This window comes from Festucalex cinctus, chromosome 11 (genome assembly GCF_051991245.1).
Source record: "Festucalex cinctus isolate MCC-2025b chromosome 11, RoL_Fcin_1.0, whole genome shotgun sequence".
Taxonomy (NCBI): Eukaryota; Metazoa; Chordata; class Actinopteri; order Syngnathiformes; family Syngnathidae; genus Festucalex; species Festucalex cinctus.
In genome coordinates, this window is record NC_135421.1 from 3,767,505 (window position 1) to 3,795,324 (window position 27,820).

General features: G+C 45.5%; 1 protein-coding gene across 5 annotated transcripts in view; it reads right to left on the reverse strand.

Moving 5' to 3' along the window:
* Window positions 1-27,820, reverse strand: part of itgb2 (integrin, beta 2) — a 139,133-nt gene that overhangs the window by 73,226 nt on the left and 38,087 nt on the right. For all 5 annotated transcript variants that reach the window (XR_013287410.1, XR_013287411.1, XM_077537721.1 and 2 more), the window contains exons 2-7: window positions 18,614-18,671; window positions 13,569-13,666; window positions 5,781-5,982; window positions 2,019-2,189; window positions 1,707-1,945; window positions 155-313 (exon numbers count right to left, since the gene is read on the reverse strand). Coding sequence is in view for 3 of the 5 variants with exons in the window: in XM_077537721.1 (XP_077393847.1) it covers window positions 155-313; window positions 1,707-1,945; window positions 2,019-2,189; window positions 5,781-5,982; window positions 13,569-13,666; window positions 18,614-18,668 (924 nt within the window). In the remaining 2 variants the exon portion in view is untranslated. The remainder of the gene's footprint in view (window positions 1-154; window positions 314-1,706; window positions 1,946-2,018; window positions 2,190-5,780; window positions 5,983-13,568; window positions 13,667-18,613; window positions 18,672-27,820) is intronic.

Sequence of the window (27,820 nt, forward strand, 5' to 3'; positions counted from 1 at the left end):
AGAATATGAGAACAAGAAATATTCTCACGTTGTATCACGTTGTATATATCGCTTTCAAAAAACGGGTGGATATTATAAACAATTTGTATATTACTTGGTGCACTAGCTGTGACAAAGACCCTGCTGTTGATTGCTCATCTCCATGTGTACATACCATTTCATTGCTCTTGGTATAAAGGGTGTTCTTCATGTGGCACTGTTCATCATTTGGTTCCAGGATGCCAGCCAATTTTCCATCTCCAGCCATATGGAATCCGTCATCAGTTGCCAACACAAGCAGACGAGTACTACTGTTCCTCCAACCTATTTTATCCTGACAACGAAATGCATAACTTAAAACCAATTTTCAAATAAAACAAGATTACATTAAAAAGCCACTTCGAGTTTGCCTCTCTGCCTTCTTCAAATATGTTTTCCAATTAAATGCAATAAATGCAATTAGGCAACCAAAGGTGGCAAACCATTTCTTCCTGCCACAGCCCCGCGCAAAAAACAAATAAACAGTGTGCCAGTGAGTTTGAATAGTCTACCATGAGTAATTGTTTACATTCTTTGAGTTCTCAATGTCTGAAACAGATTGATAGATAGACAGACAGACAGACAGACATACAGACAGACAGACAGACAGATAGATAGACAGATAACCTCATCACAGAAAGTAGATTGACGAGCTTCATAAAATTTTTCAAACCTTGCCACTTTACTGTTTGTTGTAACTTAGAAAAGCAGGTAGAAAAGCGAAGTTCGCTTAGCCCCGCCTAACATGCACACACATGCAGACGCCCACACGCACACCCACACACGCAAATGCGCACACATGCACATTAAAAAAAAAAGAGAGAGAGAGCAATGATGATATGTTGAATCGGTAAGACTGCCGAGTTAAAATTCTGAGCTCTCTCTTGGAGAAAAAAAAAAGGAAAGAAGCCAACCCACCAAGTGTTTATCGTGTGTGTCAGGTTCATCAATACTGACCCTTTTATAATAATTTTACACAGACACAAAAAGGAGAGAAAGACACCGTAATACCTTTTAACACGCTAGTGGGGAGAGCAGAGGAGAACTGTGCCATACAATTCAAACCTATGCTTCCAAAACAGTCCCTCTGCACCCCCTCTTTTTATTAGGATTCCCTGACACTCAAAATGCTAAGGGGAGGGGAAGCGAGCGCGATACCGCTTATCTTCTCCATCCAGGTTCTTCTTTGACGTTCGATCATGACTTTGCAGAAACTCAATAAACATCACGTTTCATGCAAAGGCACTTCGATTGCCAGCGGATGCGTAATTTTGGTCTCCAGATCTTCAAGAGCAGTTTTGCTCTCGCTGCAAACACTATATTTAATATGAATGATTATGAAAACTTAGCAAATGTATGATAAAAACAATATAGTTAAATCAATCAAATCATCTTCTGCAAATCACACTTGTTAGTTAATTATTCTTAATTCAACAATTATTCTATCAGTGTGTTTAGTGTGCCTCAAGATCTGTGTGAAGACATCTCAAAAAATAATAAAATAAAAATATCAAGAAACACCATGGTCAACGTTAAATATGGATCATAGGTATTGCTAGGGTAACAAAAGCCAAACTGAAAACTTTCAGACTACTAACAGAAGACTACTAACATTTTCCCCCAAACCTGTAAGATAAGACAATGTATTGTGACTTATACAGTATATATGGTTATGCTTTAGCCCTTACCCCACAAACAGCAGCCTGCATCATGGCATCAAGACTGCCTTCAGGAGAATCCAAATTCCCAGAAATGAACTGCTCTGTTACTTTTTTTTTGAACTCATCAATCCTTGGCGTCATACTAAGCACATGCCGGTAGCCAAAGGTAGCTTGACACTGGTAATTCTCATCGCATGGCCTCTGCAGTTTTTTCTTGTTGGTGTTGGTGTATGGAAGGACTGTCTTATCAACAAAGGCGCCAAACCCTAAAGTTATAGAAATTATATTAGTCCCATATTTCTTGCAATACGGTCAGTGTACATAATCAATCAACATTACCAATTTGAGCATGTTGTGTAATTTTCTCTAGAGTTGCAAAGAGATCCTGCCCAAGATCTTTGACATTTTCTAAGTCATCTCTCATTGAAAAAGACAAGTCCATCAGGTAGTAGAGATCCACTGGATAGCCCTGAACTCTTTTAAATGAAACACGAAATGTGGTTGGAAGCCCTGTGCAGAAGCAGAGAAAAAAATTCAAATAAGTACAGTGTTCCCTTGTTTCCCGCTGGGGTTAGGTTCCAAAAAATACCCGCAATAAATGAAATCCGTAAAGTAGTTAGCTTTATGGTTTACATTTTTAATAATTTTTTTAAGTCTGTAAAACCCCTTACCACACAGTTTATACACTTTTCTCATCGTGGCATTTATATTTAGTCACATTTCTCTCTTGTTTAAACATTCTCAATGTTCAAACCTTAATACATCCATCCATCCATTTTCTGAACCGCTTCTTCCTCACAAGGGACGCCGGGGTGCTGGTGCCCATCCCAGCTGGCGGGGTACACCCTGTACTGATTGCCAACCAATCACAGGACACACAGAGATGAACAACCACTCACACTCCCAAGCACACCTAGGGACAATTCGGAGTGACCAATTAACCTGCCACGCATGTCTTTGGAATGTGGAAGGAGACCGGAATACCCGGAGAAGACCCACGCGGGCACAGGGAGAACATGCAAACTCCACCCAGGAAGCCGGAGTCTTGACTCAATATTGCGTCCTCAGTACTGTGAGGCGGACGTGCTACCCATTCACTCACCGTGCCGCCACAAACCTTAATACATTTTTATAAAATAGGTACATTACTGTTAAAAAAAAAAAATGCATGCAAAATTGCACTAAAAAATTCTGCGATACAGCGAGGGAACACTGTACTTAATACACATGCACACAGTATATGCTGTACACAGTATATGCTGCAATTTGCACAGTCACATCATGGGCTTTCTCTCACACAGCGTGAACGTTGATCGCTGTGTGTGCCAAGTATTTCACATACAGATACGTATCTTTTTGTTTTTTTGCTCTTAATTATCCCTCAGTATAGTGCCCAAGAAAGTGAAATGTGCAATTGATTTTGCCATTTGGAAGCCCCGGTGGTTCCAGCAGTGTCCGGTGAGCTCTCAGTAGAAGGACTGGGCATAGGCTGGTGCTAGGTGAGCAGCCATCCCGCCGTCCACCCTTTCCCACTTTTCCTTCTTTAGGGAATGCCCTACAATAGAGATCTGGACGTCACGTGACTATTTCTTTGAATGCGCCCCCTCTGGCAGAAAAGTAGCGGTGCAGTGTTAATGGATGACAATGACAATGACAATAAAACTAGCGTTTAACTACAAAGGATTCACAAATTGCTACAATCCAGATGTATTTCCCCTTTGTGTGTGGTCAAAATGCCATCAAAGTTAGCTTTTTCACGCAAGTCTTGGCAATGTTATTTAGGTACATTAGCAACTTAGCATCTACTAATTTGGCCGCCGCCTCTGTCATTTATGCCCTAAAACGTTTTGTGGTGTTGGTCAATTATGAAATTCAACTGTGAAATATCTCTTCCTGTCGGGAAGTCGAATCTGGGATACAGGAGGAGCAGTGTGGTTTTCGTCCTGGCCGTGGAACAGTGGACCAGCTCTACAACCTCAGCAGGATCCTCGAGGGTGCGTGGGAGTTTGCTCATCCAGTCTACATGTGTTTTATGGACTTGGAGAAGGCGTTCGACCCTGTCCCTCGGGGAGTCCTGTGGAGGGTGCTTTGGGAGTACGGGGTCCCGGGCCCCCTGATACGGGCTGTTTGGTCCCTGTACGACTGGTGTCAGAGTTTGGTCCGCATTGCCGGCAGTAAGTCGAATTCGTTTCCAGTGAGGGTTGGACTCCGCCAAGGTTGCCCTTTGTCACCGATTCTGTTCATAACTTTTTTGGACAGAATTTCTAGGCGCAGTCGAGGCGTTGAGGGGGTCCGGTTTGGTGGCCTCAGCATTGCATCTCTGCTCTTTGCATATGAGGTGGTGCTGTTGGCTTCATCAAGCCATGACCTGGAGCAATTTGCAGCCGAGTGTGAAGCGGTTGGGATGAGGATAAGCACCTCCAAATCCGAGACCATGGTCCTCAGTCGGAAAAGGGTGGCGTGTCCTCTCCAGGTCGGGGATGAGATCCTGCCCCAAGTGGAGGAGTTCAAGTATCTTGGGATCTTGTTCACGAGTGAGGGTAGGATGGAGCGGGAGATTGACAGGCGGATCGGTGCAGGCGGACGCTTTATCGGTCCATTGTGGTGAAGAAGGAGCTGAGTCGAAAGGCGAAGCTCTCGATTTACCGGTTGATCTACGTTCCAACCCTCACCTATGGTCACGAGCTGTGGGTCATGACCGAAAGAACAAGATCCCGGATACAAGAGGCCGAAATGAGTTTCCTCCGCAGGGTGTCCGGGCGGGACTCAGAGTCGAGCCGCTGCTCCTCCACATCGAGAGGAACCAGTTGAGGTGGCTTGGCCATCTGGTTCAGATGCCTCCTGGACACCTCCCGGGGGAGGTGTTCCGGGCATGTCCCACTGGCGGGAGACCCCAGGGACGACCCAGGACACGTTGGAGAGACTATGTCTCTCGGCTGGCCTGGGAACGCCTTGGGATCCCGCCGGAGGAGCTGGTTGAAGTGGCCGGGGACAGGGAAGTCTGGGCTTCCCTGCTAAAGCTGCTGCCGTCGCGACCCGACCCCGGATAAGCGGTAGATGATGGATGGATGGACTATCTATTAAACCGTAGCAGCACAAAAGAACGAAACAGATTATTTCTCCATTTTGCATGTGGTAAAGGCAAGTTAGCAAATGCTGACTCAGCCATCATGTACAAAGTGCCTGATCACGTCTTTCGTCTTCATTTAATAAGTATAAAATCGAGCGACATCTACACCATTAAGGCTACGTTCACACTGCAGGTCTTAATGCTCAATTCCGAATTTTTGGTAAAATCCGATTTTTTTTGAGTAAGTGTTCACATTACAGATTAATAATGACCTCAGTCTGTCTGCTGTGTGAACGTATGAGTCCCCAAAGTGACCCGCATGCGCAGAAGAAGATACAAAGTCACAATGCTGTATTTGTGATCCATTGGCTATGCATTGATTCCTCTTTTGGTCACGTTTTCTATATTGCCAAAATGTATGTGCTAATGCCCAATTTGGGATGCATGACGGAAACTTCAGGATCTCTATTCTCAACAACACCAAACTAAAATGTAAACATGTCTGTTGTGAGAATTTTTTTTCATGATTTTCCATCCATCCATTCTCTTAACCGCTTATTCCTTACAATGGTCGCGGGGGGGCTGGAGCCTATCCAAGATGGCTTCGGGCAGTAAGCGGGGTACAACCTGAACTCAACTGGTTGCCAGCCAATCGCAGGCCACTGATAGAAATTTCAAATGTTAAACTATTTTTTGGGGGATAAATTTAACATACTGCATAGAACAGCGGAGGCAAATATACTGCCAGTGGACCGCGTTGGCTGAGGGCCCTGCTATTCATTCGCAAAAGTGACTTGAGAGCTGGAGCAGATAAATTCCATGTTCACTTCTTTTAATGGGAAAAACTGTTTCGGTTCAAAAACACTTTGATTTACAGTTTTGGAGCAAATTCAGTGTGAACCAAGGTTCCACTGTAATAAAATTGTTAGCAACAATGTGAATATGAAATGGTAGTGCCATAAAATGAAGATTTAATTATTTTAGAGAAAAACAAAAACTTTTATTGTGGTCAAATCAGAAATCAAACTCACCAGGTCGCAATCTCAGACTTATCTTCTGTGGACTCAACTGAATAGGTTCTTGCATATTGAATGATGTAGACAAAGGTTCATTCTTGTCAATTTGTTGACTGCTCACAGGGTCAATAATTTCTTCTTCCTTACAGCCTCTTTCCATCAATTTTGCTCGGGTTTCGCAGCGTGCTGACTCCTGTTCCCCGGCTTTGGTGAAATTCTTTCAATACCATGCAAAATAAGAGAAAGAGAGATCATACTTAAGTTATATTTTATGTTTTTGTGTTCATGACAAAGGCAAAACAACACACAACACACCTGCATTTGGGCCACTACACCTAAAGGGCCCCATTATTAATGACAAATCAATGCTTTGATCCAATTTATAAAGGCTGTTAAAATTACCATACTGTGAATGATAGCAAAATTCAATTCAGTCCAGCTGTTTTGCAATAAATATCGGTGTTCATAGTATCTAGTCGCTCATCGAACTTGTTGTTCAAGGGCCACAAACAACTTATTTGGTGTGGACTGGACAAGTAAAATCATAGTGAATCTTAATGTGCAATACTATAATTTTCACTTCCAATTTGAGATTTGTTTCTTTATATACATTGCTGACTGATCAGTTATAATCTTAGCTTGGGTCTCACGGAAGGTGAACGCTTTACGCTCTGATCCCTCTCTCGACCTCTTATCCTCATTTCATTTCATTTTATTTGAAAGGGACAATGCACATTAATGAACAACACAAGTTGTAAATATGCCAGATTCAGCAGCAATTGCTAATTTGCATCTGTAGTCCCCTATAAATACATTAAAATACACATCACATAGCAATAGAAAATCAAGATAAACAAATAAGAGCATTACAATAAAACAATAGAATACCATAATAAAACGACTCGATAAAAACAAGTCAATGTAATAAGAGTTAATGTTCACAATTCTGATTGTCTTTCAGCCAACATTTAAGATTTGCTTTAAAAGATAAATATGACGGACATTCCCTAATTGTGGAAGGCAGACTGTTCCAAATGTTCCCCCCCACAACAGACAGCACATTCCTCCCAAACGTGGTGCGTCTGTGGGGAATCTCGCAGTCCCCTCTGTCACTAGCCCTGGTGCTCATGCCTCTCACAGTCCTTTTTTTTTTTTTTTTTTTTTAATTCATTGAGTGGTGTTGGAGCAAGACCATGGAGACACATATATAAAACAGGCAAATCTTAAAGTCCTAAAGCTAAGGAAGCTTAAAAAGTTGTGCTTTTTGAGAACATTACAGATATGATATGAGAGAGGTTTTTTGTCCAGAGTCTTCAGTGCTTTTTTGTAGAGCGATTCTATGGGTTTGAGTGCTGAAGTACATACCAGAGACCAGCTAGTTAAGCAGTAGTCTATTCGTGAGAGAATCATACAGTGTAAAAACATCAGAGCTGCGCTGCTAGTTAATAGGTTCCTTATATGTCTGAAGTTTACCAGGTTGTATTTTACAGAATTAGCCACTTTTTTTGTGTTTCCTGAAGGATAGTGTAGAGTCCACTATGACTCCCAGGTATCTGAAATCACTCACCAAAGCCAGCTCCTCCCCAGCTAAAAACACACCAGAGTGGTGAGTCCTCAGTTGCTGTTTTGTAAAGAACATACACACCGTTTTTTTTTTTTTTTTCAACATTTAGAGATAGAGGGCGGCACGGTGGGCGAGTGGTTAGCACGACGCCTCCCAGTTCTGAGGACTCCGGTTCGAGTCCAGGCTCCGGCCTTCCTGGGTGGAGTTTGCATGTTCTCCCCGTGCTCGCGTGGGTCTTCTCCGGGTACTCCGGTCTCCTCCCACATTCCAAAGACATGCATGGCAGGTTAATTGGGCACTCCGACTTGTCCATAGGTGTGCTTGTGAGTGTGGATGGTTGTCTGTCTCTGTGTGCCCTGCGATTGGCTGGCAACCAGTCCAGGGTGTCCCCCGCCTACTGCCCAGAGCCAGCTGAGATAGGCGCCAGCACCCCCCGCGACCCTTGTGAGCAGGGCCGGCGCTAGCCCTTTTGGTGCCCTAAGCATAAATGTTTTGTGGTATCCAGCCCTACTTGTGTCAATATTGAAATTTTAAAAATGTTCCCAAAAATAAGTGATAAATAATAAGTCTTTATAAAACACTAACAATGGCACCAAATACTCAAATAAATAAAGCTAAATAAATGAAAATAAAAAATAAAACTAAATGCCACTACTATTAACAAATAAACAAATGGAAATAAACATAAAGTGCAAGCAAGTTAGTAGAGGCCCTACAGAGGCACATGTCTACATTTCTGAGCTGCAAAATCGGCTATCAGGTCATCATAAGAAAGCTTTTGTGCAATTTCTGCATTTATGTTAGGGTATGAAATGCTCCTTGAAATATTGAAGCATTGATCCTGTATTCAGAAATACAAGACAATATTCAGGGATTCTACAATGAAATATGGTTTTGAACCATGGTACAAACATTTTCTAAATTGATTATGGTATTGTGCAGGCCTATATTTAAGACACAGGTACATGAAAATTTTAATAATCTACCTTTTTAGAGAAGGACTGATAGGGCACCTATGTAAAAATTCTGGACATAATGTTAAAACTATGAATATGAAATGAGGAAATCTACTTAGCCTTAAGATGATGATTACTATTATTATTATTATTATTATTATTATTATTATTATTATTATTATTATTATTATTATTATTATTATTATTAGAACTATTATTATTATTTTGAAATTACACTTTCACCAGTACATGCCGCTCTTGGCCTAGGAACCTCTTGTCGGCATACTCGTTGGCGTTCCATATGAAACAATATTGTCTCGTCACATTCCATTTAACATACAGTATAATGAACGTCCTGGTCACAACCATTCCACTGCGGCGGTTTGGAGTGTTTTTTTTTTGTTTTTTTTGCTAACTGTGGTCATGTAAACGTAGCTGTTACAAAATAAACAAACAAATTGTCATTGTCATACCTGCAAGTGACGCGCGAGCATCATCTCGTTTTTTCTTTTCCTCTTTTCCACCCCCAATTCTTGATGCCTTTTCGATGACATGTCCAGATATACAAGAAGAAACTTCTGCCAAATTTGCGATTGAAGCATAAAGTGCACCCCCTTTCCCTAGTACAGTAGTTTTCTCCGTTGGAGCAAAAGTGCACCCCGCTCCCTAATAGGAGCAAACTACTAGGGGGGGCACCAACGTAGACCGGTGATACCGCTCGTCGAGTGAATAATGCTACGTTATATTTTGTATTTATTAACATGCTTTACAAGCTTTTATTTTAAATATTAGACACTGATATTATAATTACTAAAATTATTATTTTTATGGGCTTGATTTGTTTTTTGGTGCCCCCTTAGGCAGTTGATGCCCTACGCGCAGTGTGTGATAAGCGTATGCGGAGCGCCGTGTCTGCTTGTGAGGAATAAGCGGTCAAGAAAATGGATCGATGGATTTAGAGATAGACAAGAGTTGGTGAGCCAGTCGTGAACCTGAGATAATGCAGTTGTAAGAGTCCGAGCAGCTTCTGTTGTGTTTTTTGCATGAGTGAAAATGACAGCATCATCTGCATATAGCTGGGCATTAAAATTTAGGCAGACATCAAACAAGTCATTAATAAATAATGAAAATAAAAGAGGTCCAAGCACTGATCCCTGACGTACCCCAACTGGACAGTCCAGGTAAGTAGATCTGGCATCATTGATAACCACACACTGTTTTCTAACTGTGAGATAGGATCTGAACCAGCTTAATGTTTGTAGAAAGAAGTTAAATTTTGATAATTTGGTCAACAGTACCTCATGATTAACCGTGTCAAAGGTCCTTGTGATGTCTTGTGTCTTAATTACTACCCCAGCCTCCCACGACCATTCATGGATTTGGACAACTCGTCTTTCGACACAGGTGACAACATTTTTCTCGACGAGAAGAGCTGACTACTGATGGGATTTTCGGCTCTTTTCGGTGAGCCGGTTCATTTGGATCGGCTTTTTTTGGCTCCCAAACGGCTCTTTTAACTTTAGCTTTTCTTTTAAATATTTACGACAAATTTACCATACATTTTGATAAATGACTTGGTGAATTAAATATTGCACTCTACTGACTGCAAATAGCAACAATTATCAAGCAAAGAAAATGATTTTTTCTCATTTTATTGAACAATTAATAGGCTCCTTACAATAAACAAGAAACAAAATAAAAACTTCAACCAACAATTAAAATAACAATCAAATAACAAAAATAGTGAGTAGTAATTAAACTGCAACAGCAGCAGCGAACAAAACAAACATTAGTTACTCACCTGGTCCAGTATAAAAGGCCTTGCTTTATTTTAAATTTGCATAAAAAAATATAATACTTATCATATCAAAACTTATCAACTTGGACGGGCTGATCTGGCTCCTTCTCTCATCTGACTTTAACCAATTAAAATGTCTCCAAATGTTACTGCGTTTTCAGCTAATCTTGTACAAACCGTGTTTGTGTGTCGTCCTTTCCTCTCCTGTTTTCTCCTCCTCCTGTCTCTCTCTGTCTGAGGCTGCGCAGACGAGGCGGAGCAAAGTGCACTGCGTGCAGTACCACCTATACCAGGCCCCCCACCATCCCACCCCTCCCTCTCTGAGCACGGCAGCTGAGACCCTGCCAAGCCTCGCTTCAGACACGTGAAAAAGAGAGAGCGACATAGGTGGATATAGAGAGCGAGGGAAATGTTCGCGACCGACACATCACTAGAGCTGACAGAGGAGTGCCCCAAGTGAACGGTTGCAGCTGGATACACCATGGATTACTGGAACAAATGGGAAAAAAAGGTGTGCGTCTAATCTGTCCATCCAGGACGTGGAAGACATCTACGTAATTGGAATTATGGTAACTGTCAGAGATGGGGAAAAGTACTCACATTCTCTGCTTGAGTAAAAGTACAATTACAATTCAGTCATTTTTTTAGTTCTATTGGGGTAAAATTTATGAAAACAAAAAACAAAATGATGATGGTGTGATTGGTTGTACCTTGTTTTTTGTCAATAAAACTTGTTTATAGAAAAGAACAGTACAATTACTAGTGTAAAAAACAACTTTGGTAAAAGTACTCACTCAATAATTACTCAAGTAAAAAAGTACAGGCTCTGAAATGTACTTGATGAGTAGAAGTAAAAAAGTATTTTTACCGGGTGTTTCTCCGTATGTCAAAAAGTATTTTTACCGGGTGTTTCCTCTTACGTCAATTTGAAGGATATTTGCTAATGGGGCAAAAATGGGTATATACATCAGTCAGTTGACTCAGACTTTCCCTGCGTCGAGTCGACAGTGTTGAGTATCATGTGGTCATGTTGCTGGTCCACTCCTCGCTGACATAATTGAGCCTTCTTTCATATTGTTGACTAGCAGTCCAGTGTTTCCCCTAGAATTTTTTTTTTTTTTAGCAGCGGGAGAAGGCCAACTTTGGGTTGGGAAAAATCGGTAGATTTTTTTTTCACGTCGTGCCGGAGTGGCTAACCTTAAAGTAACCTTAAAGTAAACAAACACCGCACTTGTATACACATCTGTGAAAGATTGGATATACTTGAAACCTTCTATGGACTCATTGTTTACTGGACCAGATCAATCTGTGTTCACCAATTCAAGTGGTCTCTGTACCTTGTCAGTTGAATTTCTGTTTGAGTGAATTTCCCTTTTATGTATACATCACATTCTTTATCTGGCCTTTGTTTCACACCTTTGATGTCTATGCCAACTGTATTCTGCAATTTCAGTATATCCTCATGTGCAATGCCCCATTATGTCATGCCACGTCTGAATATCATGGCTGACATTACACACATCGTTTTCATCCCATTCTGTTTTGGCATTTGGTGGCTCCCATTACAGCGGCATGACGTGCTCACTGCTCAGTCATTGAGCCAGCGCCGAACATACACTAAACCCCCCCCATCACTCACTCACACACAAACATGGTGTCTCCCAGGCGGGAAAACGAACCCATGCCAACCGGCACCGAAGGCAAGTGACGGTTCCACTTCTCCACCTGGAGCCTTGAACGCGCACTACTATCTAGTCCGGAAGTAGATTTGGCTAATGGGCGACTGCAGAGTGCGCGTCTCCCCCCATCCAATGTTCCCTCTAAATTGCACGCCTGCGCAATCGTGCAGTGCTCTCACCACCTCAGCGCGGTGCGGACGACACGGGACGGAAAAGCGTTGGAGAACGTGAATGTTACGTTCGACAGGGTTCGGAGTAGGTCGCATTTGTATTCTCTCAAAAGAACATTAGACAATTGCAGCTCGGGTTTTCAGATCAGAACACTCCAGTTCTCAAGGTTTTACACTGGCTCCCAGTCAGCTGCAGAATAGATTTCAAAATTCTGTTCCAGGTCTATAAATCACTGAATGATTTGGGTCCTGGATATATTCAAGAAATGCTGATTGAATACAAACCCAGCAGGGTTCTCAGATCTGCAGACTTGGGTCAATTAGTGGAACCCAGAGTTCAAAGTGAACATGGTGAAGCCGCATCTAGCTGTTATGCTGCACACAAATGGGAAAATCAGCCCCGAGTGTAAATGCTTTTAAAAACTCTGTTTTTTTCCTATCGGTCTTTTAAACATATTTAAATCTTTTTTTTTCTTCTTTTAATTATCTTAGAAAACATATTTATTCTAAATGTTTTTCAAGTTTGCTGTCTGTTTTAACATTGTCATAACTTTAACAAGTGTCATAACTTGTAACTCGAGTCATGAAGGAATGATGTTTGAGTGATGTTTTTGTTTTATGTAGCCATCATCAAGTTTCAACTCGAGTGATGTTTGAATGAGGTTTTTGTCTCATGTGATGTTTTTGTTTTATGTAGCCATCAAGTTTCAACAGGAGTGATGTTTGATTGATGTTTTTGTCTCATGTAACAATCATCAGGTTTTCTACTAGTTTTGTGTTATATGATGTAGAATTATACGATGCCTAGATGATGTGTGTGGTGACAGGAATCTTTGGTACTGTGTGATGTATTGGTCAACAGCCAATCGGAGAATTTCATGTCATACGATGTCTTGCCACGATCGATGATGAGATTGATTCTCTATATAAGCTGTTTGAAAGATGTTCATGTTTGCTGGATTATTGTTCACTGTTCCTCTGTACAGCTCTCTTAGTTTGTGCCTCTCGATGTGAATACATAGTTAAAATCTTATTTGTGTCTGCGCTTTGGGATCTAAACCAACTCCAGCACACAACAGTATGTTCTTTTAGTAAATTTTGTAAGCTACTTTTGTTTTGCCTGCTTTACTTCTGAACGTTGTCAACTGCTGTGTTTGTTTCTTTCCTTGTGTAAAGCACATTGAGTTGCCTTGTGTATGAAATACTTGCCTTGTCTAAGTTTTTGCTGTGGTTTTATTACTGTGTGTATTCGGATGTTTCACAGTCGAAACTGTAAGCAAGGGAAGAGGGTGTTCTCTTTACTGGAAAAATAAATTTTGTCTGAAAAAAAAAAAGGTTTCTTTTTTTCGTCAAATTTATTTTTCTTTTTAAAACTCTGGTGCACTGACTCTGAACCCAGGGGACGGTGGGTGGACGTGTGAGTTTGAACTTCAGGCTGGACTGCGCAGATAACCTAACTAACAATACTTCAGACATATTATGTACGTTTATTTTATTTGTTTATGACGGTTTACATACTTCTCACGGAAAGGCACCTATCTAGAAAAAAAAACTATTCAAAACGACTCTGCCAGAAAGTCCCATTTGAATAATCAAATGGGAAAATCATAGATTGTGCTTAAAAGTTAAAACATACCAGTTGTTGACACCAAGCACAGAAGGGCCCAGATCTGACACAATCATTGCAGGAGTTTACTATGGACTTAAAGCAAACCTCTTCTTTTTGACACCATCCTACAATAAAAAATACAAAAACACACTTCTGCATTACAAATATTACTGAGTAATCAGAATATCATATATAAAGCAAGATGGTGGTGCTGAACAGCACAGAAAATGTCTTAGTGCACGCAGATGAGAATGCATACCAAACTAATGAGACAAATAGAAAAGTTAAATTGGGAGTCAGACAAAACTTTAGGGACGACAGCGGTGTTAGGCCATAGTGTGACACCAGCTTCATCGGGGTGCCAACGAAGACACGCGGGGTTGACACAGACTGTGGAGCTCCCCCGCCCGCTTAGCGGATGCAACCGCGACGACCAACAAAGGTCCTCCTCGGCCAGCGGTTCCAAAGGGGATCTGCAAAGCGGGGAGACGAGGTGCGTCGCAGGGGACGAATTTGAAGTGCTCCCCCTGAGGAAGGCCACGAGCAACCCTGTGGCAACCCTCTGTTTTTCCATCAACAGTGTGGAAGGGGTGCGACCCTAATCCAAAACAGACTGAAGGAACTCCAAGACGTCAGGAATTGGGCACGCCACGGAGCCGGTACACCACGTCGCAAACAACTTCCACCCGACAGCATACTGCAAATGAGTGGAAGGAGCCCTGATATTAAGGACCGCATGTCTGACAGAGGCGAAGCAGTCTGTCGGCAGCGGGTCGAGCCCATTAGCGGCCAAATACACAGGCGGAGTCGATGAGGGCCGGGATGCCAAATTCGACCCCACTGCTGAGACAGCAGATCCAACCGATCTGACAAAGGCCACGGTTCATAAAAGCAGAGAGTGTGTGGAAGAGAGGACAACATCTGGCAACCAACAGTAGTATGTGGCTGGTGAATGAGGGGAAGAGGCAGAAAGGCATACAGAAGGTGCACCGACCAGAGCGTCCTTGCCCAGCCAGGGAGCTGCTCTGCTCTCTCAGGGAAAACCAGAGGGGATAGTGAGTAGATTCCTCCGAGGCGAACAGATCGACCGATTCCTTGCTGAAGCAATCCCAAACAGAAAATGAATGAGAGCCAGATTAACTGCATGCAGCTCCAGCACATTGATGTGTCGTCACCCGCAGACCACTGGCCCTGAGCCATCCTGTGCTGCCAAACCATGCCCCACCCCATGGGTGGTGACAACTTCATGGTGGACCAGCACCACACCCAGCCCACAGGAAAGAGTGGCAGCCCCATGGAGCAAGAGCAATGAGGAAGCGACCGTACACACTTCGACGGTCCAGCAGCGGCTGCAGACGGATGCTGGTCAGCCACTGTTGTAATGGTCACAATCACAGCAGGCCCAGCGGGACAATTGCCGTCAGGGATGTCAGCTTGCCCAGCAGCCGCAGAAAGAGGAGGAGAGGCAGCATTCTGTTGACATGAAAGAGAGAGAGAGACCATGTACTGATGTGTCCTGGAGTGCCTGAGCATGAGACTGCCAGTCGTCCAGGTAAGGGAGCATCTTCATGCCCCCTGACTACAGGGGAGTAAGGGCCGCCTTCCCAAAATAGGTGAAAACCCTAGGCCAGTGTGATAGGCCGAAAGGGAGTACCCAGAACTGCCACTGACAGCCAACGTGATAGACCAAAAGGGAGAACCGGGAACTGGCAGTGACGGACCCTGTAGTCATCGCGGAGAAACGGCCTGTGGTGAAGCTCAATAGGAATGTGGAAGTAGGCATCCTTCAGATCAACGGTCGTGAACCATTCCCCTCATGCGACCATCCAAAATACTATATATTGGTCGTAGTCAGCATGTGGATGTAGGGGTGGGAATCTTTGGAAAACCTCACGAGTCGATTACGATTCCTATTGAACTTAACAAAATAAAAGCATCCAGCGTTCTGCAAAGGTGTACACTGTAGCACAATTTAGCAGTAATAAATTAAATAACAATGCATGTATTTTTGGGGACTGGGTTGTATTTTTACAGTTTTAAAAATGTGCATAATTTCACAAGTTACTTCACGTTAAAAATTAGGCAGCTCCTATTTATATATTTTATGGAAGGTCGTTCCAAAGGGGCGGGACCGGCAACTGCAAAGGCTCGATCGCTTAGGGGGCTAAGCCTGCTTTCTCCTCGGGACCTCCAATTGTGTCTGGTCTGCTGAACTGAGGCACCGGGGAGGTGCATAGGGGTGCAAGAGCTCAGCCAGGTAAGGTGGGGCAAGACCATTTAGAGATTAAAAACATAAAAGAATCTTAAAAGGGACTTTCATGGGCAGCCAGTGAAGAGTGGCCAGGATAGGGGTTATGTGCTCCCTCTTACGGGCACCAGTTAGGAGACAAGCAGCAGCATTTTGGACAAGTTGGAGACTCTTAAGGGGGGATTGGCTGATTCCAAGATAAAGTGCATTATAATCCAGCCGAGATGTAACAAAGATATGGGTTACTGTTTCTCAGCGTTGCTGAGATAGGAGATTCTTTACCTTAGCCAGCTGCCTAAGGTGAAAAAAGCTGGATTTGACAACAGCAGCAATTTGCTGGTCCAGTTTAAAATCACTCGGTCGTCTCCACTCTCCAGCAGTCAGAGCGGTGTGTCGCCACTCCCAACGGTGGTGAATCCTGTCTCGGATACCGGGGAGTGAGGAAGCTAGCCATTGACTCGGAGAGGCAAGAGGCAAACAAATAAATGACACTACGCTAGCGGTGTGCTTCGCGTGCCAGTCGCAAAATCATAACAACATGATTCAACATGTTCACAATATTTCAGTCATCCTGGATTGGCTGGCAACCAGTTCAGAGTGTACCCCGCCCGCTGCCCGAAGCTAGCTGGGATAGGCTCCAGTTTCCTTTTCAGTTTCTATACAAGAAGATAATATAAACTATACAAGGTATATACAGTTCAGGTTATATATATATATATATATATATATATATATATATATATATATATATATGTATTTTTTTTTTTTTTTTTTTTAATGCACTGCAGACATTGCTTTGTGCTGAGAGGGTTAGAGCACTGCACAATTGCTCAAACTGTGCAGCTGAGAGGGAACATTGCAAGGCATCCACTGCTTCGGTAGCAGACTTGGCAAGGAGGGTCGCTAGCTCCTGATCTAGAGCCAGGGCCCTTGCTGGGTCTTCGATGACGGTTTTTCCTGACCCGGAACTGGATCCTGTACCCATGGGTTAAGGTTGAGATCACCCAGGGGTCCGAACAAGAGCAGCCCAGTAGCTGAGCAGCCGACAAGAGAAATAACCGACGGCGAGCCCCACGGCCTCAATCCCTGGACCTCCGAGACCTAGGGGCCGGGGACGGACGAAGCGTAGAGTGGGCAGACTGGGAGGAAGGTAGAAGGACGAAAGTCCGCAACGGGTCTCTGCGAGGTGCGCTGAGCACTGGAGCCCTCAGATGGCCGAAACCGCCGCAGGTTGGGGGAGCATTTCCCGTAGACCCAGGATGAGCATCGGGCCGAGCAAGGCTGCCGAACTTTAGCCTGGTGTCATGAGCACGGACCATCCATCCATTCCAGCGCCTCCACCACAGCCGAACCAAATAGTTCTAACAGGAAACACATGGAGACTCCACAGCGTCCTCCTGGAAGCATGCGCCAAGGGGGACTGAGCCAGCCAGACCTGACGGCGTGCCTGGATCAAGAACGACAAACACCGGCCATGCTCCCTAGACAAGAGGGCAAAGTCTCTCAATGCCAAGCTACAAAATGTCGAAACCTCCTCCATAGCAGTGTCCTAAAAAATTGCAGAGAGCCCAAGCATAAGATGAGCGTTACTTAGGCGCATTACAAGCGCCCCCCGCGTTATACAACCTAGTGAGCAGGTCAACCGTCACGCAACATTGAGGGAGAGGGCACCGCACAGGCTGTCTAAGGGTCTCCTCAGGGAAGACAATGAGGGATGGCACAGCAGACTCGACATTAGGGATACGGTCAAAGCCGGGAGCCGCAGTACCCCGCATAGAGGCCAGGGCACGGTCGTCCATCAAGTGATGTGAGAAACTGAAGGTCCACCAGATAGTGCGAAGATTCAGGCTCAGAGAAAGAAGGGAAGGCTTAGTGGAGAGAGGCCACATTCAGGGGACAGCTGAGTGAGGTCAGACGAATGCAACTGTAAACGTAGGAAAGCATGAAGTAAAACAGAATGAACCAAATCCCCTCTGATGAACCAAGCTCAGAGGGCGGAGAGCCCGGTTCCAAAGCCGCGGAAGCACACTCAGTCCCTGAGTCCTGAAAAATGACCCTGAGGATACGGCATCATCAACCTGGGCACCACCAGCAAAGGCGCAGCTCTCTCTCCAGAAGACGATGATTGCCCCTGGCCTACAGTTCCTATAAATCTGAGGCACGACGCTGACAGTACCAGAGTTGGCAGGCGGATGAGCGTCAGCGCAGCATGCACCGCAACAACTAAGGCAGCAGTGCAGGTGGCCCTCCTCGGGCAAGAAGGAGCATACACAACCCATACAGCGAGGTGTGTCCTCCATAACAGGAAAAAACAAGCGACGAGAGACACCGGAAATCCCAGAGCAGCCCACAATGAGAGAAGAGAGGACAAAACCTTGTGCTGTATAACGCCAGCAGAAGCATTACAAGGAGTGCCGTCAGCGGGGAGAAAAGATGACCTCGCAAGAGCAAAAGTAGGAAGGAAAAGCACCTCGCAATGCAAGTCAACCACACCTGTCCAGAAAACACAAAGCACCATTGCGGCCAAAGGAGGGCGCAGGAAATAAACCCGCAGCCCCGATCGACACGATCACAGGCCTCGAGCGACAGACAAGAAGAATAGTGGTTTGTAAAGCAAGAGCGGGTGAAACGCGCGAGAAGCTTTGAGAGACTGTCTTTCGGGTTCCATAGCCTTTTAGACACATGACATGGATCACCCGGGAGACAATGACTACATGACTATTTAGTATGCAGTCTCGTCTGCGCATGCGCGAAGGCATTTTCCGTGCTGTTCAGTACCACCATCTGGCGGTTGAGAGGGGAAAGAACAAAAGATTTTACTTACCATTTGGAGCCACTGAAAGGAAGATGGACAGCAGGACTAAAAGCAAATGATTCATTACCTGATAAAAACATAACATTAATTATTGCCCAAACAAATAAATTGCATTTAGCTATGAATGTGAGTGAGAAAATGGTTGTTCATATATCTGCCTGCCTGCTAGGCTTGAATGATGGCCAATTAGGGTCTCTTCTGATGTCAGCTGGAATAAATTCCAGTTACCCGCAACCCAAATAAGGCCAAGAAGTATAGATATTGATAAATGGATATTTTAATTGACGTAGCAATAATAATAATAATAATAATAATAATAATAATAATAATAATAATAATAATACATTTTATTTGTAATGCACTATATATTTAAACAATCTCAAAGTGCTACAGAGTAAAAAATATAGTAATGGTAATTTACTAGTTTACTTTAGTTTTCATTCAGTTTAGTTCATTTACTTATTTGTTGTCATGTACCACTAAAGGTGTCCATGCCACGTGGGTTTATAGACACAAAAATGAAAAGTAGGCATACACGAAGACATACACGAATATATCACAAATATAACAAAGATCACTAGATTAATTACTTCATTTGTCTTATTTATATTGTAGTAAATTAACAGTAAAAAAAATTTAAAAAAAAGTTCCATTAGGTGTTAATTTTTAGAGCATAATCTTTTATTGCAACAGAGATAATTTTTAAAAGGATATTTCAGCAAACCCAGAGACTGACCCCTGAGGGACCCCAGATGTCATGCCTATTCGCTCAGATTTGAAACTTCCTATTATCACAAGATACAAACTAACTCCTTCCCTCCTGGTCGCACCTGAACCATTTTACGGTGACCAGTTAATCCCACCAAAGTTTCTGTTCAACAGTATATTGTAGTGCTGGGCGGGACATTCTGTACAGTAATTCGAGCTGATTGTACAATGTGGCATTCTACACGTTTGTTTTAACCAATCACCGAATGTCTTCGTTCTTGTCTGGGGGGTGGGGGTTGGACCACGAACATCTTACCAGCTAGAAATGCACGAAGCGCCTCTCGCTGTTGAACATTCAACAAGGAAACGGTGAGCAATTCTGAAAGAGCAGAATTAATTGTAAGCGTTCATTCATCCATGTTAGGTTTGTTTGTTAGCCCCAGCGTCGGCGCTGGCTTCCTGCTTTCGTCACAGTTGCATGTCCCGCCCCAAACACAATGTCGCTCTATGATTGGGTGGTTCGGATCGGTGGAAATTAACGGGCTCGGTACAAGATGTGTTCTCCGAAGTTTGGGAACTCACAAATACCGCGATTATTCATCTTGTGAGAGCAAGGTTAGGGCCTCGTAGCATGTCCTGGAATTTTAGTCAGGCAGAAAGTTATGAAATAAATGACACGATTGACGACGGCGCGAGAGGAATTCAAATCAGTATAACGAGTCGACAGTGACATACTGTTAAGAAATATGTTTGTAGACAATGAGAATGTTGAACATTTTGCTGGCTTTGTAACAGAGTGAACGACGAATAATTACCACTCGATCCCCTGAGGTTATTACAACTGCACTCCAGTGTTGAAGGTAAATATTTACGGAGTTATCTACCCACAGATGCATCTTTTGTTTGTTGATTTAAAAAAATAAATATTGAAAGCTTAGACTAATAACCTTAGGTTTGTGTGAACGCCACAGGTGTATACTCTGAAATGTTTTTTGGAATTATGTTTGTATCTGCTTTAGGAGCTGAGATATCAATTATTTTAAATATTGTTGAACTTCCAGGAAAGCTTAAGGTTTTCGGGGGTGACTATAGGTTTCAGAGGAATGTTTTGCCAGGTGCTTTAGGTCTTAATGGGTTAAATAAAAACATTAAAAAAAAATAAAATATAGAAAAAAAGAGCATGAAGCCAGTTCTCATCGCATTCCTTTTGATAGTGGCTATGTCCGAATGTGGACCCTACTCACTATATAGTGCCCTACGGAGGGGTCACACCATTTTGTAGTGGTGTCCTAATGTCCAGGGAACGAAAATGTAGGGCACTCAAAATTACCCACAATGCACTCTGAAAAGTAGTGAACATCGATGTCACTGAGCTAAATAAAGGACTGGGTGGCTGGTAGCCCATTCACGCCTATGCAGACCGTTGAATTGAAGTGAGTGCACAATCAAGAGTTTTGTGTCACTGGTTTTTCCCTAGACTAGATTTATTTCATGGGCCTTTTATTTATTTCCTCTTTTAGCCAATGATATTTTTTTTAATCAAAATTTAGTAAAGGTTTTATTTGCGCAAAGTGCAATATCATAGTGGGTGGTTTCTAGTGTGACTTGGAGTTAAGTGGTTGCTGTGAAGACCTTTTTAAAGAATGATGATTGTTTGCAGTGATAACCTTTTTAACAATTATTTGCTGTGAAGATTTCTCTTTGTGTTGTTTTTATTGATACTTCTACATTGTTTCGCATGTTTGCCTTTTCTGGCAGTTTTTCTGTAGGGTCTTGTACTTTCTATATGAGCCTCCCATTCTGGTTATTCGGAACAAACCTGTGCTTTGACGCGGTGAAATTAATTGAGGTTACTAAGAGGTGATAGTGTCCCATTTCCCATTTGGGCTTTTCCCAAGCGAGATTCAAACCAACGCACTTCCAGAGTAATTAAGACATGCGCCAACTTCACTTATTGAAAATCATGGCTAATGGCGTATTTACATTGAAACGTGTCATCTGATGCCGCTATCAATGCTGAATGGGGACACATGCGTTAAATCATTTCAGTGAAATTATAATGCATTTCCTGATATGATAGTCCAAATGCAGCTTGTAATCACATTCACAAAATGGATACATAGGATATTTGTTTGCTTGATTTACTGGGGCTTACTCATTCATCATTTCTGAGCACTACATTTCATCACGTCACAGTCATTCAAAGCCAAATCCAGTCTGAAAACTAATGGCGAAAGACTTGTAGGAGTTCCCATTGTGAACTGAATGCTGAAAATATGGATTCATATGCAAATAAGTTAAATGTCAAATGACATTTCATCAAATGGATGTAAAATAAATGAACAATGACCATTTCTGAATTTAAGCTGTGGGTGCTTCCCAAGCAAGATTTGAACCAACACACTTGCATGTCTCCGTAATGTCAGGCAAGTATTTAACACATGCGCCAACTTGACTTGTTGAAAATCATGGCTAATGGTGTATTTATACAGAAGTGCCATCTGATGCTGAAAGCAAACATGCATTTAATCATTTCAGTGAAATTATAAAGCATTTCCTGATCTGACAGTCAGTTTGTATACATTTATACATCCCTGACCATAATTGCCGTGGATATATTTGCAATGTACAGTCAGAGGTGGGTTTTGAACCCAGAACCTCCTGGTTACTCAACACTGCACTTTTCCAAATGTGCCACTGGGCAGTATCAGAATTGGTAATGATGAGATGTTGTATGTGTGGAAGTTGGCGTGGAAAGTGGGACTTAGAAAAAGTTCAGAGTCAGTCCCATTGAAAATGAATGTGAAAAAGTGTAAGATATGTAACGTTAAATTGTGTGAATACTCTAAGTAATGTGGAATCAGACGAGATATAACCCGGAAGGTGTGAAGTTTTGAAGCAAGTTGAAATTTTGAACTGTGAAAATCGGAAGTATTATGTGGGAGTTTCCAGCATTCCCACAATAATAATAATGATAATGGTTAGAAACACAAGTGGGAATACTGTTTGCATTCCCACAATTACCTGGGGCCTCATTTATATAGCTTGAATACGATCAAAATGAGGCCAAAACTCTACGTACGAACATTTCTGCGCCAAAGGTGGTAGTTATAGAAAACAAACTGACGTGAAACTTTACGCACAACCACATCAACCTACCATACTCAATCCACACTTTCTGGAGACAGGGGAAAACAGTGACACAAACATTTTAGTTGTGCATTTCGATTCCTCAAACGCCATGTATGCTAGATGTTGGGTCACATTAATGTTTGTTTTGCTCCAGACTTGCTCCTCCGTTGTCACAAGCACGCCGCGGGGCAGAAAGCACATGAATTAACTTAATTAAAAATAATTAAACGCTCGTCTTCTCTCAATGATCACCCATCTTGAAAAAGCCTCATGCAACAAATCATATTAGTCAACTAATGTGGACACAATGGCACATACTGTACGCATTACATAATCGTGCCGCACAACAATACGCACCTACAGAAATTTCACCCGCTCGTCAGCACAAATGCCACTGCAGTATAAAGGGCTAAATAAAACTCTTTTATTGACACAAGGCAACACGGATAAAAAATAGCTCGAAAATACAGCCAGCTACAAGCATCTTTGCTATGGCGCTTGATGCTTTTGTCCTGCAAATAAATAAAGGAAAGAAACGCATCAATAAAGTCTGTCATAAGTGTTCACAACGCAATTGTAGTAGTCGTGGTAATGGGCGGAGGGGGAGGGGGTGGGGGCTGACTGGCCAGTCACATCATGGAGGGGGGAGAGAGAGAGAGAGAGAGAGAGAGAGAGAGAGAGAGAGAGAGAGAGAGAGAGAGAGAGAGACAGACAGACAGACAGACAGTCAGACCGAGCGAGAACTGAGACCGAGAGAACAAGCAAGAGTCAGACCGAGCGAGCGAGCGAGAGTCAGACCGAGCGAGCGACCGAGAGTCAGACCGAGCGAGCGACCGAGAGTCAGAGCGAGCGACCGAGAGTCAGACCAAGCGAGCGACCGAGCAACCGAGAGTCAGACCGACCGAGAGTCAGACCGAGCGAGCGACCGAGCAACCGAGAGTCAGACCGACCGAGAGTCAGACCGAGCGAGCGACCAAGAGTCAGACCGAGCGAGCGACCGAGCGAGCGACCGAGCGAGCGACAGAGAGTCAGACCGAGCGAGCGACCGAGCGACCGGGAGTCAGACCGAGCGAGACACCGAGCGTCAGACCGAGCGAGCAACCGAGCGTCAGACCGAGCGAGCGACCGGGAGTCAGACCGAGTGAGCGACCGAGAGTCAGACCGAGCGAGCAACTGTGCGTCAGACCGACCGAGCGTCAGACCAAGCGAGCGACCGAGCGTCAGACCAAGCGAGCGAGAGTCCGACCGAGCGACCGAGAGTCAGACAGAGCCCCGAGAGAGCGAGAGTCAGACCGAGCGACCGAGCAAACGAGAGTCAGACAGAGCGAGCCCAGAGTCAGACAGAGCAACCGAGCGAACGAGAGTCAGACAGAGCGAGCGAGTGAGAGTCAGACAGAGCGAGTGAGCGAGAGTCAGAGTGAGCGAGCGAGCGGGAGTCAGAGCGAGCGGGAGTCAGAGCGAGCGAGCGAGAGTCAGAGCGAGCGAACGAGAGTCAGAGCGAGCGAGCGAGAGTCAGACAGAGCGAGTGAGCGAGAATCAGACAGAGCGAGTGAGCGAGAGTCGGACAGAGCGAGCGAGTGAGAGTCAGAGAGAGTCTCCACTGGCCAGCGCTTGTTTTGCGCTTGTAAGAATGGCGGTTGAAGCCAGCCACAAAAGGAAGGCGCTCAACATCAGGGAGCTCCACTCTCCATCGATGGGGAGGCGACTCAAAACAAGACAGGTGTGTGTCGATGATCAACGCGTCATGCATTTCACATTTGTTTTTTTCCCCTGAATTTCCAAAGCAGATGGATGAAATTGAAATTAAATGCTAATATCACTTGATTTAAAAAAAAAAAAAAAAGAGTTTATAAGTGAAAAATGGGCCGTCCTGGCAGGATGATCCCTTTTTAAATACACATTTTAAGGTTAATAACTTTAAAATTTAAGTACCACACACACACACACACACACACACACCCACACCCCCCCCCCCCCCACACACACACACACACACCATGACCACAATAAAACTTAAAAATAAAAAAAGTAACCTACCAAGGTATCGCAATCCGGATTGGATCGTGACAGAAGTGGATCGTCCCAGCCCTAATAATTATAGCGAAAATGTCTTTTGTTTTATCCATCCATCCATCCATCCATCCATCCATCTTCTTCCGCTTATCCGGGGTCGGGTCGCGGGGGCAGCAGCTTCAGGAGGGAAACCCAGACTTCCCTCTCCCCAGCCACTTCAACCAGCTCCTCCGGTGGGATCCCGAGGCGTTCCCAGGCCAACCGAGAGACATAGTCTCTCCAGCGTGTCCTGGGTCGTCCCCGCGGCCTCCCGCCAGTGGGACATGCCCGGAACACCTCCCCAGGGAGGCGTCCAGGAGGCATCCGAACCAGATGCCCGAGCCACCTCAGCTGGCTCCTCTCAACGCGGAGGAGCAGCGGCTCGACTCCGAGTCCCTCCCGGATGACCGAGCTTCTCACCCTATCTCTAAGGGAGAGCCCGGACACCCTGCGGAGGAAACTCATTTCGGCCGCTTGTATCCGGGATCTCGTTCTTTCGGTCACGACCCACAGCTCGTGACCATAGGTGAGGGTTGGAACGTAGATCGACCGGTAAATCGAGAGCTTTGCCTTTTGGCTCAGCTCTTTCTTTACCACGACGGACCGATACAGAGTCCGCATCACTGCAGACGCTGCACCGATCCGCCTGTCGATCTCCCGCTCCATCCTCCCCTCACTCGTGAACAAGACCCCAAGATACTTGAACTCCTCCACTTGGGGCAGGATCTCATCCCCGACCTGAAGACGACACTCCACCCTTTTCCGACTGAGGACCATGGTCTCGGATTTGGAGGTGCTGATCCTCATCCCAGCCGCTTCACACTCGGCTGCGAACCGCTCCAGTGAGAGCTGAAGGCCCCGGCCTGATGAAGCCAACAGCACCACATCATCTGCAAAGAGCAGCGATGCAATGCTGAGGCCACCAAACCGGAACCCCTCCACGCCTCGGCTGCGCCTAGAAATTCTGTCTATAAAAGTTATGAACAGAATCGGTGACAAAGGGCAACCTTGGCGGAGTCCAACCCTCACCGGAAATGAATCCGACTTACTGCCGGCAATGCGGACCAAACTCTGGCAACGGTCGTACAGGGACCGAACAGCCCGTATCAAGGGGCCCGGCACCCCGTACTCCCGAAGCACCCCCCACAGAACTCCCCGAGGGACACGGTCGAACGCCTTCTCCAAATCCACAAAACACATGTGGACTGGTTGAGCGAACTCCCACGCACCCTCGAGGATCCTGTGGAGGGTGTAGAGCTGGTCCACTGTTCCACGGCCAGGACGAAAACCACACTGCTCCTCCTGAATCCGAGATTCGACCTCCCGACGGACCCTCCTCTCCAGCACCAATGAATTGACCTTACCAGGGAGGCTGAGGAGTGTGATCCCTCTGTAGTTGGAACACACCCTCCGGTCCCCCTTCTTAAAAAGGGGGACCACCACCCCGGTCTGCCAATCCAGAGGCACTGTCCCCGATGTCCACGCGATGTTGTAGAGACGTGTCAACCACGACAGCCCCACAACATCCAGAGTCTTTAGGAACTCCGGGCGGATCTCATCCACCCCCGGGGCCCTGCCACCGAGGAGCTTTCCAACCACCTCAGTGACTTCGACCCCAGAGATAGGAGAGCCCACCCCAGAGTCCCCAGACTCTGCTTCCTCAAAAGGAGACGTGTTGGTGGAATTGAGGAGGTCTTCGAAGTATTCCCCCCACCGCTTCACGACGTCCCGAGTCGAGGTCAGCAGCACCCCATCGCCACTATACACAGTGTTAATGGTGCACCGCTTTCCTCTCCTGAGACGCCGGATGGTGGACCCTAATTTCCTCGAAGCCGTTTTCCATGGCCTCACCGAACTCCTCCCATGTCCGAGTTTTTGCCTCAGCAACCGCCGAAGCCGCGTTCCGCTTGGCCATCCGGTACCTGTCAGCTGCCTCCGGAGTCCGACAGGCCAAAAAGGCCCGATGGGACTCCTTCTTCAGCTTGACGGCATCCCTTACCGCTGGTGTCCACCAGCGGGTTCGAAGATTGCCGCCGCGACAGGCACCGACCACCTTACGGCCACAGCTCCGATCGGCCGCCTCAACAATGGAGGCGCGGAACATGGCCCATTCGGACTCAATGTCCCCCGCCTCCCCCGAGACAAGGGAGAAGCTCTGCCGGAGGTGGGCATTGAAACTCTTTCTGACAGGGGATTCCGCCAGACGTTCCCAGCAAACCCTCACAATACGTTTGGGTCTGCCAGGTCGGACTGGCATCTTCCCCCACCATCGGAGCCAACACACCACCAGGTGGTGATCAGTTGACAGCTCCGCCCCTCTCTTCACCCGAGTGTCCAGAACATGCGGCCGCAAATCCGATGACACGACTACAAAGTCGATCATCGAACTGCGGCCTAGGGTGTCCTGGTGCCAAGTGCACATATGGACACCCTTATGCTTGAACATGGTGTTCGTTATGGACAAACCGTGACGAGCACAGAAGTCCAATAACAGAACACCGCTCGGGTTCCTATCAGGGGGGCCGTTCCTCCCAATCACGCCCCTCCAGGTCTCACTGTCATTCCCCACGTGAGCGTTGAAGTCCCCCAGTAGGATGAGGGAGTCCCCAGAGGGAGCGCTCTCCAGCACACCCTCCAAGGACTCCAAAAAGGGTGGGTACTCTGAGCTGCTGTTTGGTGCATATGCACAAACAACAGTCAGGACCCGTCCCCCCACCCGAAGGCGGAGGGAGGCTACCCTCTCGTCCACCGGGGTAAACCTCAACGTACAGGCGCCGAGCCGGGGGGCAATAAGTATGCCCACACCTGCTCTGCGCCTCACACCGTGGGCAACTCCAGAGTGGAAGAGAGTCCAACCCCTCTCAAGAGGACTGGTACCAGAGCCCAAGCTGTGTGTGGAGGCGAATGTCTAGTTGGAACTTCTCGGCCTCGCACACCAGCTCGGGCTCCTTCCCTGCCAGAGAGGTGACGTTCCATGTCCCAAGAGCAAGCTTCTGTAGCCGGGGGTCGGTCCGCCAAGGTCTCCTCCCTTGGCTGCCACCCAGCCTACACTGCACCCGACCCCTTTGGCCCCTCCCACCGGTGGTGAGCCCGTGGGAAGGGGGACCCACGTTGCCTCTTCGGGCTGTGCCCGGCTGGGCCCCATGGGTGCAGGCCCGGCCACCAGGCGCTCGCCAGCGAGCCCCGCCTCCAGGCCTGGCTCCAGAGGGGGGCCCCGGTGACCCGCGTCCGGGCAAGGGAAACGCGTCTCCAAAGTTATTTTCCATCATAAGGGAGCCGTTCTTAGTCTGGCCCCTCACCTAGGACCTGTTTGCCATGGGTGAC